General features: G+C 45.3%; 1 protein-coding gene and 1 long non-coding RNA gene across 2 annotated transcripts in view; one reads left to right on the top strand and one right to left on the bottom strand.

Moving 5' to 3' along the window:
* Window positions 1-10,207, bottom strand: part of MAP1B (microtubule associated protein 1B) — a 71,600-nt gene extending 61,393 nt beyond the window's left edge. Inside the window, exons 1-2 of the mRNA XM_052777986.1 lie at window positions 9,919-10,207; window positions 4,949-5,050 (exon numbers count right to left, since the gene is read on the bottom strand). Of these exons, the coding sequence (XP_052633946.1) occupies window positions 4,949-5,050; window positions 9,919-10,096 (280 nt within the window). The 5' untranslated portion in view covers window positions 10,097-10,207. The remainder of the gene's footprint in view (window positions 1-4,948; window positions 5,051-9,918) is intronic.
* Window positions 9,877-13,428, top strand: LOC128137226 (uncharacterized). Its single transcript, XR_008233611.1, has 2 exons — window positions 9,877-9,988; window positions 12,160-13,428. It is a non-coding gene; the product is annotated as an uncharacterized LOC128137226 (long non-coding RNA).
* The last annotated feature ends 496 nt before the right edge of the window (window positions 13,429-13,924 follow it).

Below are 13,924 nucleotides of genomic sequence, written 5' to 3'. Positions count from 1 at the left end.
ATTCCTAAAAAAGCAGAAATGGAAGTCAGTGCCAGAATGATTGTCACATAAGTGCAACAATTTATTCACTGAAAAAAAAATAAAGTCACTTATTAGCCCATCTCTGGAATTTTGATTAGTGCTAAGAAAGGAAGGCTTTGACAATTCATGTATCCGAACATATAGGCTGTTGCACTGTAATCCCTTCCTGAGCCACCAAAATCCTAGCACCCCCCCCCAAAAAAAACTCGCAAGCGCATGAGAGTGGTGCACGTGCCTCTGCCCCATCCAGTTGCCCCTGCGAGGACACCCGGGCTCCCCAGGCTCTGCTGCCAGGCAGCCCCACTGCTGCAGCCCTGGACCACTGGAAGCAACACCCTGTGGGGACACCGTTCACAGCCTCAGCAGCATGAGTCAGCTCAATTCCCTATTCAAGTCCTGTTCTGCCTCCATTTTCTTTCTTCTAAGGCACAAATACTTTGAGACAAAAAACAAGCCTGGTAGCCAACTAAAATTAACCTCTCCAAACACAAATGAGCTAAAATTACTCTACTTGATAGCTACTCCAGCTATCACAGTCTCTAATAGCTGAAGAATCATATTTCTAGGATGTCCCTAAATGTGCATACCAGACTGCTTGAGATTTTAAGTGAAATTAATTCCTAGGCGCTTAGTGATGGTACTCTTATACCAGCTGAGAAACCTGGTCTTGACTTATTGGCTCTTTTCTCTTTCTTTTATTTTAAGTGATAGGTTTTGCTCAAGTATCTATGTCCTCTTACTTGACAATTTTTGATGACCTGTAGTTTTCGGTAAGACAGCACTAAAACCATGACCTTGAGGATTTTATCAACAAGCTCACATTGCAAGCTACTAGGTGTGATATTAACTGGGTTTAGATCTGCTTTGACAAAGGCAATAGGACTATCCACCACTTTGGCAAAGTATGGAGCTGTGCGTATCGATGACCAAAATTCCCAGATCCAGAAATTCTCCACAGGATACTAACAGTCCCAAACAGTAACTTTTGAAATGGTAACTTTCAAAATGAAAGCAGTTAAGGCTTTGTGGGGTAATGATGGTTTCAGAGAACAACGACCTTCTTTAGGAAGCCTGAAAGAGGCAAGCCCACTGGTACTGCTGCTCTAGGTGGCTGCCGAGGGGACACCAAACAGGTCTTGCACTTTGCCAAGGTAGCCCCTGGCCACAGGCTGGTGAAAATGAAGTCTCAGGCTCCGGTAAGGAAGGACTCGCTTAAGCCAGTGCAGTCACCAGCTGCTGACTTATGGGCAACAGGAGACCTCCCGGTACTGCTCAGATAGGAGAAGTGTCTTCCACAGATAAACGTTCTTCATAACAACAGGACAAAGTACAAAGTAGTCACGGTGCATTGCTTGAGCAGTAGTTCTTAGAAGGTTAGGGGTGACTAGCTACTGAACAGCTATTTAAATAAAACAAATTTCATCTAGACAAGGGCTTGAATACACACCAATGCAACAGTCAAGTGTCCCCACGTGGAAGCTGAGGGACAAAACAGCAGATGTAGAAGTCTTGCAGAAGGGTCCTCAATGGCTTCACCCTTCCCCACTCCCAAAACCCATTTACTAGGTCTTTTGTGAAGCTGCTTGATGCAGCTGAAACTTTTTTTTTTAATTAAGAAAAGGTTGGTAGGTACAGCTGCAATTTCAACAGAGCTCTTTCCAAGACTCTCTCCACTTGCTCTGCCTCACTACCAGATACACAGTTCCTTTTCCATGTTACAATTCATTGTTTGAATTTTTTGTCCTTGCGATGTTAACATAAGATGGAAGTTATCAGTACATGACAGAGAAAACAGAGGTAAGCACTGGAGTACCCTTCTTAAGTCATGTTGTCTGTTGTCTTGGCAACCAGTTAATAAGCTCTGTTACTCATTTTTCACCAGCACCTGACAACAACATCTCTGTGAGATTTGGTATTATTAAGGAGTCTGCTAACTCAGCTGCTTTACAAGGTATCAGAAAAGACCTGCTGGCATCTCCATTCTGAATCCTATTTTTCAGGATTCACAAATCATCCACAAATTGCCCAGCAGCTGCTTATAGGATGCACAAATATCACTGTGACAATTCATTGCCTTGAAAAGAGCACAAAAAAGAGCGTTGGGATCCGGTCATGCTCTCCACAGTATCAATATGTACATTGCTCTTCACTACTCAGGGAGAAGGATTAGACCTCAAATTCCTCAAGTGAAAACACATGAATGCTTTGACAGACATATTCTGTCACATGTCTCTCCTTCAATATCACAGGCATATGGTGTGTGGACAGGGTCGGCCCCCTATCCTCCAAGCTTCCTTTTGGAGGAAGAGTCCTACCCTTCACATTGCTGCTGTGTGTATCCTCGAGCTGCTTTGAGAAGCACACAGGCATGTACTGAGCCAGCACTGCAATTACCATAATTAAACATTATAATCAAACAGGCTTCAGTCAGCAGTCAGACCTGACTACACTAGAAGCTGTGCAGACACATTAGATGACTCTACCCTTCCTCAAGAGTAAACTGTCCCTATGTGTGAGTCGCACAAAGAGTTCAGTCTCAAACGACTGAAAAAAAGGCTCTTTAATTACATCCCACAGACTACCCCGTCACCTTGATGAATACTTTCCTTGGACAAAAGGTCACCTAGTTACCCAAATTCTGCAGAATTTCTGAGTTTGGCACCATAAGGAAATACGTACTTACAATCATCTCTTTAGGATGAACATTGACCATTTCACTGGTTAAACACTCAAAATTCAGCATTTGGGTGTTGTAACAGAAATCAAATGCTCTGAAATATTATTAACAAATGGCAACAAAAAACCCTTCTCCCTACCAAACAGTAGAGAGGATACAAAGGAGCCTCATGCAGATTCAACATCAGAGAACCACAGAGACAAACTGAAAAAAAATGATCCTCTGATCTGTGCAGCGGGATTCTGGAGGTGCCAATGGGCTTCCCCACAAAATTTTAGAGAAGAAATTGGTCAAGAGGGCTAGCTTTATTCCTGGATGTTCCCTTTATCCAAGTTTCAGGGTCCCTTCATGCTCTTTCAACACAGATTTTGGCAGTTTATTGTTTAAAGATTGAGCAGTGGTGAAAAACACATTCATTACTGCTTGTCATAGAGATGTTGATGAATCCCAGTCACATGCAATTAAGCTGTATTCAACACAATGACAGACTAAACAGGCAAGTCTAGACAAACAAGAAAGAAATCAACCAAAAATACAATTCCTAGAGAAAAATTCCTAGAGGATTCTATAATCTTTCTGTTGAAAAAAAAAGGTGCATAATCTTCTTTTATTTATCATAAGAAAACAGAGTATTTGCTTTATTTTAATTCATGCAATGATATCAGGATGTATCATCCAAAAAACACAGCAAAGAGTATTAAACACACTAGAATATTTTTGCTAAAGGAGAAGCACAGGATCTTTATTCTCCCTGAGGTTTTAAAGTAAAACACATACATGTTAAAAATGGGATACATTGCATCTTGCATTTCTTAAAGATAAATTCTGCTAACTGCACTTATTGGAATACCCTCTCTGTAAAACAAAGCAAGACATGTCACTGAGAAGTTGAATTGGCTTCATGACATTTAAACTGAAGTGGAAGACATGTATTCTAGGCCTGAGTTTAATTCCATGTAAATGAGGAACTACATGCCTTGACTCTAAATCTTCACACTGAGTATTGTTGTATTGGTTCTGTTGGGTTTCAAACCAGGGGAAGAATCAGAGAGGTATATTTTTTTTTCTTAATTCTGGCAATGTTTTACTCTCTATAGATTTGGGGACATACAGCAAAATCTGCTACAACCTATGCTGCAAGAGGAAGAATTAGTTACACAACACATTCTGGTACATTATTCAAAACCATCAGGTCGATGCTGTCCTGCTAGCAAGACATAAGGATTTCTTTGTCAACAGTGTATAGCAGCTGACCCTAGGAATGTGATGTAGTAGCATGATACAACACTTCATAGCGTTTTTTCACCACACTTAAGAGATGTTCCTGAAGCTGGAATTTGTAATACTCATCAGCACTAGGTTGTACTAGTCAACACGCACATGGCAACAATGATTTCACCAATGAAAGCAACCTCTACTCCTTTGACAAGGTTATATAATTTTACATGAAAACCGTGATTCATTTCACCCATGCTCACTCAGCATTTGTGTTAAAGCAATGAGATGTTAGAAAACTTACCAAACACTTGATTCCCATGCAACCAGAACAAAATCAAATTTTACACTTCACAAAACTGGGGGTTTTTTGTTTTGTTTTGCTTTACTGTATGAATCCTCTAAAGGAAGGGCAGGCTTGAAGAAAAGGCAGTAAAAGAGGTTTAGTCTTATGAGCCCTGAAAATTTCTCATTTCTTCATACAAGCCAAAGAAAGTTCCTGTGAGTCAAGGTAGACCCTCCACCCCTCAGCTTTTCACACCAAGAAAGAGAAAAGTCCAAGCCCTTTGGGAAGAAACATGGGGCTTGAACCGCACTTGCACAACAGCCATGACACAGTTTCTGGCTCTATCAAACTGTAGAGCTAACCTTTCATGTTATTTTTTTGTATGTGCTCTACCTACCACAATAAGCTTCAGTCTCTGGGACTACTAGATTGGTGCTACACAAACTGTTCAGACAAAAAGTGAGTTTTACTTAATTTTAATATGGCCCTAAAACTAACATCTACTACCAAAGTAATCACAGCAATTTACATGAAGCTAACTAAAAGACTGATTATTTTAAAGTTAAGTTGTGAGAAAGTTAAAACAAATTATAATTTTCAAGCCATATTTTAAAATAAAGGTAAAAACCTATTCATTGTGAAGAATCACAAATGAAAGTGGGCCATACAATTCTGGGGTGTATTTATTTATTCTGCTCTTAAAAAAAGCAAACAAAAAAACCCTTTGTGAAACACTTCCAAAAACTCACCTCGCACTTCAGGAGAGAATCGAGCTGAATGGCGAGACACAAAAAGTTTCAGTTCTTGATCCAAGTTGCATTCAATCAAGTTTGTGTCCCATGATCGGATTCCTAAAATTCAAAATACAAAACACATCTAGCTTGATACATGAGCAGTGGAAGTTTTAACTGAGTATTTCTCCATTTGCATTCATGCTATTTGCATATTTCTAAATTCCAAACCCAGCCCCTCCTCCTTTCAAGGCTCACAGCTTTTTTTTTTTTTTTTTTTTTTTCAAAGTGCTGAGTGCTCAGAAGGAGCACTTTGGACAGGAATCAGTCACAAGCAAGAGGAAATCTGCCTTTCCAATGGGTGAACATCCTTTAAGGCCCCAGCTTTAGGACTGCTGGTCCCACATCCAGCCTAGTAGCTACATTACTAAAAGTTACTCATGTCCCCAAATTGACTTAAAAATAGCAATACACTGATTTACAACTGAGCAAATCACTCAGAGGACACTTTAGTCACATAGCAGGACCATTGTACTTGTCCCTCTGAGAAAAAAAAGACAGCATCACCTAGCATGTTGCAAATTAATATTTAAATACAAAGTATTAAATTGCTGACTTCTTAATTCAAAAGCTTTGAAGCATCCCATATTTTAAATTAAAATGTAAGTGATCTTTTATTTATGAAGTATCAAAATTCAAGTCTTGAGATTTAAAAATGCTATGCTTGATCTTTTTCTTTTAAAAACTAAACAGCACATCTCTATTCCCTACCATTTTTCCTCCCAGCTACTTAGAAAGTGAGACACTTGACACATATATGATCAAAAAATGTATTATTCCAAACTATATTTTTAAGGATTGAAATTTGACCAGGGGAAAAAAAAAAATCATTGCAGCCAAAAGACAAATTTAGAGTTTCCTTCCATAAGATTTTGCTGACTAAATTAAAAATTAACAAAAAAAAAAAGAGAGAGAGAGAGAAGAACATGCTTAACATTTTTCTATAATTTTCTTTTTTTGAAATTGTTCTGAAAAATCTTCTAGTTTCAAAAAATAATGAGCAGGCAGTTGCACTGCAGGTAAGTCCAGGCACTGTTGCAATTTTGAACACCAGCATTAGAGTGTTTTATTTTTTTTCCTAAAGGAACATCATTAGACTTACACAAATTAGCTGGCACACGTAGAAGGGACTGCAGGTGAGGAAGTGTCTGGTGGCCCCTCCCCACATGCCTGACCATGCCTTTGCATGAAATTGTTGAGTTAAATCACTTTGGGGTTTGGCGAGGAGATGCCTGAAGAAGTGTGGCCAACCCCGCACTGTGAGACTGGCACTAACACTCCTGCTGGTAACTCTGTCAGGGTTTCCGGCTGTGAACGTTACTGTCAACACTACCTCCCATGCTATATTCTCTTTCAAGGCAGCAGAAGCATCAAGACTTGCACTGGCAGAAACCAAGTGGTAGGGCTGAAGGATGAGGAGGAGAAAGAGGGGGAAGAGCAGAGCAACCAGATCCGCAGTGCCTGTCTCCCGTTGCAGCTCTAGGTAGATTCTCCATGCAAATATGAACATCTGCATTTCAAGAGCCAGAAGCCTCTTCAGGGAGAAATCATCCAGAGCTTTTCCTTGACAGCATCCCAGTCCAGGTAGAAGAATGCTTACTACTGGGATACGCTGCCAGCTATTAAGCTGCTGCCATTTGAAATTCTAAATAAATTTGGAAATACAGTATTGCCTGTGTGTTTTATAACCACTCAAGAGAAAAATAACTGAGCTATATAACCAGCCACCTCCACTTCCTGACTGATGCATCATTGTTCAGAGGCATAAGCAGTGAGTTGCTTTTGCAAGTCTCCTTATTTTCATTTCTCAAAAAATCTCTTGGCCGTATGGTACATTTTTGGGGCATAGTTTTGGCAGACAAATACAGCTCAGCAGGCTTTAATGTTTTCCAGGTGTTGGAATATTTGAGAGCAAGAAAGTAAAGATGATGTAATACTACGCATATACAGTGCATATGAAAACTATGACTAGGAAACTGACATCAATCATGAAGCTGAGGTACGTTCAATGAATGAGCGCTGAACTTCAAGAAGCTAGAAGATAAACAGCTCACTGGCCTCTGACAGCAAGCTTGTGTGGGGAGACTACAAAGCTTTCTAGAGGTCAGTTAAGCAATATGGACTATGATTCAGCAGTGCTGCTAATGATATGGCCTGTCCACCATCCCTAGCTGCCTTTGTCGTGGATCCAAATTTGCTGTAGGGATAAGATTCTGCATAGGTGTAGTCAAGACTGCTGAGCCAGGCAATGTCCAAAATACAGGACTCAACACAAAATAAATTGGAGGGGAAAAAAAAAAAAAAAGCCTAGACATCCCATGCTCACAGTAGTCCTAGAAGCTGAAGCTGGGATGTGGATAAAATATCCCAAATCTGCAGCTGGATGATTCAGCAGCCTGGTTGCAAAAATTATGTACATGCATTATAAAGTAGCATAATGTATTTTATACATTATATAACCAAATCGGGTTTGGGTAGAACGGAGGGAAATCTGGAACTAAAATCCAAGGTCAATGCAATTATGTAGATCATTAACAGCATGGATGTAACTACTGGAAGCATGGCTGAACTGGAGCTATTTCCTTCTGCAGTCTTAGGAATGTAATGCCACTAGACACAGGACTAACAAATCAGACAGCAGGCAGGGCACACCCAGTAGCATCTGCCAAATCAGTGGAAGTCTTGAAGCTTTCTCCTCACTCCCCTCTTCTTTTTTGGTGGACGGTGGGTTGGAGGATTGCCCCCTTAGCAAAGTCACATCCCAAACATAATTACTGAAAATGCATCTTGCCACACCATTCCCTCTTCATGATATATTAAGAAATGACTCTGCATTCCACCAGGTTGCGTAGCATCACGCCACTGATGTGTTATCAGCAGATGTTTTCTTTGACACGTTGCTCTGCAGTTTGGCGCATGAATCCACAGTTTTCAGTGATGGTACTCAGGAGATGTACCGGAGAAGACAGTGAGGCAGTTATCAAGAACCCAAAATACATTTAAGGCTCTGTTGAGAATAAAGGTTGAAAGAAGCATTTTTTTCCAGACTACAGCACACTTTCCAAAGAGAAAGAGATGAGTCGAGCCCGTATTTGCCTCATGCAGATAGAGCTTCAGACTCCCAGTGTACTCATCCAGAACAATGCACCTCAAAATTTCATCAAGGTTTTTTCCTAGCAGGCAAAATCTCAGTCAGATCGTCTGACACCAGGAGCAGTGAGGTGACTTCTAATCCAAAACGATGAATAAAAAGGCCAAAGCACTCCCTCTGAACATCTAAAACTGTAAGGGGGTGTTATGCTTAGTGGCGGGAGGTAGCAGTAACAGAGCTATGCAGCACCAACTGTACAATAGAAGCTTCAAGAGATGGAGGATCATTTCTTCAGAGGAAGGATGACATCAGCTGTCTTGAGGGCAGAAGTTTTATCCATTTGCTCTATAATTTTTAATAATTTAATTAAAATGCAGCCGATTCACTTCTGACACAACCAAAAATTAGAATTAGTAAAGTGCAATGCTGAAGAGGCTCTGAATGACAAAGCATCTGCCTCAGTATTTCTCCCTAGGAGACAATGGTAGCAATAAAGATGAACAGGTCATGGTGAAGCTGGTTAGCTGTGATGAGCTAACAGCTCAGTTTACCACAAACAGTCGTGAAAAAGAATCAAGAGAAATAGCCAGCTAAAGCAACAATGCTTGAGAAAGCAACAATAGAGACAAATGAAGTCCTAGCTGGACTGCTGAACCACACCTACATGACAAGGCTGCTACCAATTCCCCGTTCCAGGGTCTCTTCCTCCCCTCTAACAATGGCAGGTTTCTGAAATCTCTGCTTTCACCAGCCCAGAACAAAAATATACGTTACAAAATCAGGTATCAATTGAGTTTTACAAACTATAGGGTCCAGCAACAATTTTCTTTGTGCTTCGTACCACTATTACCGCAACGGGGCTTTTTTTCCCCTCTGCATGTACAGTGCAATCTATTGTATCAGAAACCACACTGAGAAGTTATTAAACTGTCATTTCACTTGCGATACCTTCCTGTATTGCCATGTCAAGAAAAGGACAAGCGAACAGCGCGTCAAAGCAGCCCGTAGCCGGACAATAATGAGGCTGAGCCCGCAGGTGTTAGCCTTGTTACCCATATGTTTTTTCTTTATTGAAACATACATATGCGCATATAGAGCTTGAGTCCTGAAAAATTCTCCAGCCGAGAGAAAAGTCTCACAGCCCAAACTTGCACACAAAGGCACGGCTGCGCTCCCGCTCGGGCAGTCTTTGCCGCCGAGGAGGAAAACGCCCCGCATCCCTCCGGTTTGGTCTGGCGGCGGGGGGGACGGGGGTTTGCGGGCAGCAGCCGCAGCCGCAGTCCCAGCCCCAGTCCCAGTCCCGACCCCATCCCATCCCAGCCCCAGCCCCAGCCGCGTTTGCCGCCGGCGCCGCGGCCGCCCTTTGTCCGCTCCGGGCTGCCATAGGGACCGCAGTGCGGACTGCGCCACGCCCACCCGCCGGTGTCTCCGGGCAGACGGGCTCGGCGGCGGCGGCGGCAGCGGCTCTGGGCTCCCGCCCCGGCCCCCTCCGCCCCAACAATGGCGGGCAGGGGGCTCGCTGCCGAGCTGGCGCGGCGGGCGACCAGCCTGCTGCGGCTCTCCGCACGGGCGGCAGCGGAGCCCGGCCCGCAGCCGTTGCTCCGCAGCGCCCGCACCCCACCCGGGGAGGATGGGGAGGGGCTGCGGCGGGACACCCGCGTGCAATAAAGAGCCGGAGACCGCGACCTGGCGGCTCGCGTGCCCCAGCCCTGCGTGGGGTGGGCGTGGGGTGGGGGGTGCTGCTGAGCCCCGGGCGCGTCCGCGGAGGGGGAAGGCGCCGGTGCGGGGGGGGGTGCCGCGGAGCTGCCTGCGGCGTCCTCGCTCCCCGCCGCCTCACCTCGCTCGATGTTGGCGATGGCCCGCCGCAGGTGCTCCTCGGTCACCAGCTCGCCGATGACCACCAGCAGGTAAAACTTGCTGTCCAGGAAGCGGTGGGAGAGGCTGGGCGAGGGGGAGGTGGGGTTGGGGATGCTGCAGGAGGGCTCCGAGTCCACTTCCACCACCACGGTGGCCATCGCCGCCGCCCCGCTCCGCCCCGCGGCTCGGGGGCGCTGAGGGGAGAAGGGCCGCTCGGCGGCGGCTCCGCAGGCGGCAGGGAGGGAGTGAGGGCGGGCGGGGAGGCGGCCGCGCTTTTATACGGAGACGGTGCAGGGCAGGGACCTGGTGAGGAGGAGGAGGAGGAGGAGGAGGAGGAAGGGGGGGAGCCGGCGCATCCCCGCGCCGCCGCCGCCGCGTTTCCAGCATCCGCGGCTGATGTCATCTGCGGCAAATCCTCCCCGCGGCGGCCCCCGGAAGCAGGAAGGACGCGGGGGGCGAACAACGCCCCGAGGGGACGCCAAGGGGTGCGCCCCGGGCCCGGCCCCGGCCCCGGCGGCCGCGGCGGCGGCGGGAGCCCTCGGCCGGCGCAGGTCCCGCGCCCCTCGGTCATCCCGCGCCCCTCGGTCATCCCGCGCCCCTCGCTCCCCGGGCCCTTCCGGGGCGTCGCCCCTCCGGGCTGGTCAGCGCGGGGTCTGGCCCTGCTGCCCGAGGCCCCGCCGGGGTCCCAGCCTTGAGGCGGAGCGGTGGGGAGCCGCAGGCGACGCCCTGGCAGAGCTGGGGAGCTCCTCTGGGAAGGCCGGCAGTGGGGCTCCAGCCGCAGCCCTGACGCCGACGGATGAACAAGCAGTTCGACTGTCCGAGGCCAAGGGTCCCGTCTCCTCCATCTCGCTGTAGCACTGCAGCAAAATTTGAGTCCTGCTTCCCGCACACACGCAAACGGCAATCTACATGCTCTTGATGCCTTTTTTCCTGTGAAGGCAGTTCACTTAGTAAGATACTTCAAACGTAGCCTTTCTGCACGTGTTCAAGGCCCGCGGACAGAGCACTTAAACCAAAAAAGCGCTGGTTTTGGATGAGCTGCTGAAACCCATACTCTTCAGGCTCCAGAAGTTCAAGGGGCTCTGGGTAACTAATTTTGACCAGGCTCAAGCAACTCCAGGGAGCAATGGTACCGGAAAACGTCTACAATTACAAAAACGAAGGTTTCATTCCTCTCCACATAAAAGTTAGACATCTGCTCCCCAATACGCACTGAGACCCACTCAAGAGAGGAACTCAATCACCTCCTAAAAGTGTTTTATCCTCGCCTAAACTGGGATAGAGCTGTCAGATAAATCGGCCTCTCTGAGATGTTCCTCTCACTTTACTGACAGAAGCAAGGCACTGGTTTACACTAAGCCTCTTGTTTATATTGCTAAACTGACGTGGGAGAAATCTCACTGTGACCTAGGAAAGAATATAAAAGTTTATAGCCTGGTTTTTGAGATAACCTCTGGTCCCTGACTGAGAAGATGCTTCCTCTGTGTGCAGCTCCTTCCAGTACTGACTGCCCAAATTCACTACCTGCTGCTTGGGAACACAGAGTGCTTGCCTGGACGAACCAATACATCAGTCCTGTTTTCTTAGAGTACGTACTTTGTTCCAGGGCACACTGGACTCATTAACGTGCATTTCAGGTTGTCACTACTAAGTTGCTTGTCTTACTTGCCTAGAGGCACCCACAAAGATTGAAACACCATTGTTGTAGGTGCTGGTCCATAACGTTATACCTGCCTATAGCGCCTAGTGTTTTTAACATGAACAGTTCCTCTGCATAAATACAGCATTGAGAGCCTTGGCTAATACGGCATGATGTGTTCGGGTGTTGCATCCAAAGCAGACTATTTTTCTGAACTGTCATTAGTCTGAAGGTTGTAGAGTGCGAACAAGCATTTTTACAGCCATGTTAGGTGGCTGAGATGACACAGTGGTAAAGAGCAATGGCAGTCATTCTTCACTAGAGCTGACACTGCTGATAGAACAAATGCAACGGCGTAGATGCAGAAGATCTAGCAGCAGCTCTTTTAAAGTTCGCGAGGTACGCGTATGCACAGAGTGTTGCTTTTTGCGTAGCTCTGTTCATCTGAGCCCAGCTGTGACTTTGGTGTTTCCTCACTGATCCTGGCAGTTTCCATGGGATAGTATGGGTGCCTACCTAGAAGTAATGTCCACTCCCTGTGTCCTATATAACCCCCACCCTAATAATCTATTCTAATTTTAGATACCCTCAAGACTTGCCACATGGTGCCCCCTGGAGAAAGCCAGCTTCTGACTTCTCCCACTGCAGTACATAGCTTTGGGATATGCCTTTATTTCAATCACCAATAAGAGCAGCTGTTTTCTGGAGCATGGAAGGGGCTTGCCAAGGGGACTTGCTAACTGGTTGCAGAATAGACTGGTAGTGGTTACCAGTCGTAAAGGCAAAACAATTGCTTGCCTCGCAAGCACAGCAGGTTAAATGCATTACTCTGAGAAATGCACACCAGTACACAAAATGCATTGTATGTGCTTTTTAGCATTTTCCTATTTTAAGAAAAAATGAAGACATACATAACTGGAAGAATGCCTATGAATTTGAAAAGTAAAAGGTGAAAAGAATGTACTGTATCAAAGAAGAAAATGCTTACATACAGGTAGGTAATACAGATATGTTTGAAATAGCCTGCTGAGGTAGTCCTGTTTTATACTGCGCTGTAAAATAATATGCAGCTAGAACATGGTATGACAAAAGGTTAACTGTTACAGTCAGACTGTCTTGTGATGGGAGATGTGTCACACATTAAAACCCTAAGGACAAGAGGCTGCCTTTGGAAGAAAATGGTCTTGCACTAAACTCTTCAAGGGATTCAGACCTCTGCCCTCATCTGTCCAAGATGATAGCATATGCCACTTCATCTGAGATGGAAATTAGACAAGAAAAGATGCTTTAACCTCCTGGATGTGTCTCTGAGGAAGCTGCAGGTTCCCAGCTCCGTGGTCAGTGTTCATGCTGTGACTTGCCCTGTTGGTACCTCACTCAGGTAGTTTTGTTTGTCATCATCTTTCCCTATCTGGAAACCCATTTATATTCTGCAATATGGAGCGTATCAACAGATCAGCTGCTGGGTGAAATGTGGAGGAGATGTGCTGTATAAAGCTGACTCAGTATCATGTGACCCTCACTGTCTGAAAGCGATACCAGCTTCCTAGCTGTGGCTAAATCACATAGGTACACCACTTCAGTAGAAGAAACAGCAAAACTCGTGTGGACTATGGAATATGTCTTGCTGTTTTAAAGAGACAGTGATTGATACCCACTGCTGTCTGGCTTTTGTTTGCTTTGGTTTGGTTTGGTTTTGTTCCTTTAGTATGTTCAATACCAAATTGGTGTCCCCTGACTGAATAGAGTCAAACATGACATGTAGAGCTGTATTTTTCTTGCGGATCTGGTATTTTTTAAAGTAAACAGGCAGTTTTAAATAAGGCGCTTGAAGTCTAAAACTAGAACATACTTCTTGGTGGTGTGTGCCATTTGTTACCCACTAATATTCAGGTTTCGTTCAAGTCCTATCTTCAAGTTTTAAATGAGGTTTCAGTGATGCACAAACCCTTAGGCTGGCCTTTTGTCCAAGGCCAAATGTCACCCCTAGCATAAAAGAAATACATATCCATGTGCATTACTTCAGACTAATTTAAGAACTTCACTGAAAGTGAAGTGGTTCAGAAGGCTGTCTTCACTGAGAGAAGTGTCAGTCTGAGGACTGCATAATGTGTCTTGAAGCGGGTTCCTGAAGTGGGTAGGTTTTCATAAAGAGAGGCAGTAAGGCATAACGTACTTTAGAGATGAAGCTTTGCCAGCCTACACCAGAGGTGACAGAATCCCAGAATGGCTGAGGTTGGAAGGGACCTCTGGAGGTCATCTTGTCTAGCCTCCTTGCTCAAGCAGGGCCATCTACAGTAGGTTGCTCGGGTTTGAGTATCTCCATGGATGGAGACTACACCACCTC

Source organism: Harpia harpyja, chromosome Z (assembly GCF_026419915.1).
Source record: "Harpia harpyja isolate bHarHar1 chromosome Z, bHarHar1 primary haplotype, whole genome shotgun sequence".
Classification (NCBI taxonomy): domain Eukaryota; kingdom Metazoa; phylum Chordata; class Aves; order Accipitriformes; family Accipitridae; genus Harpia; species Harpia harpyja.
This window is presented reverse-complemented; position numbering and strand designations above follow the sequence as displayed.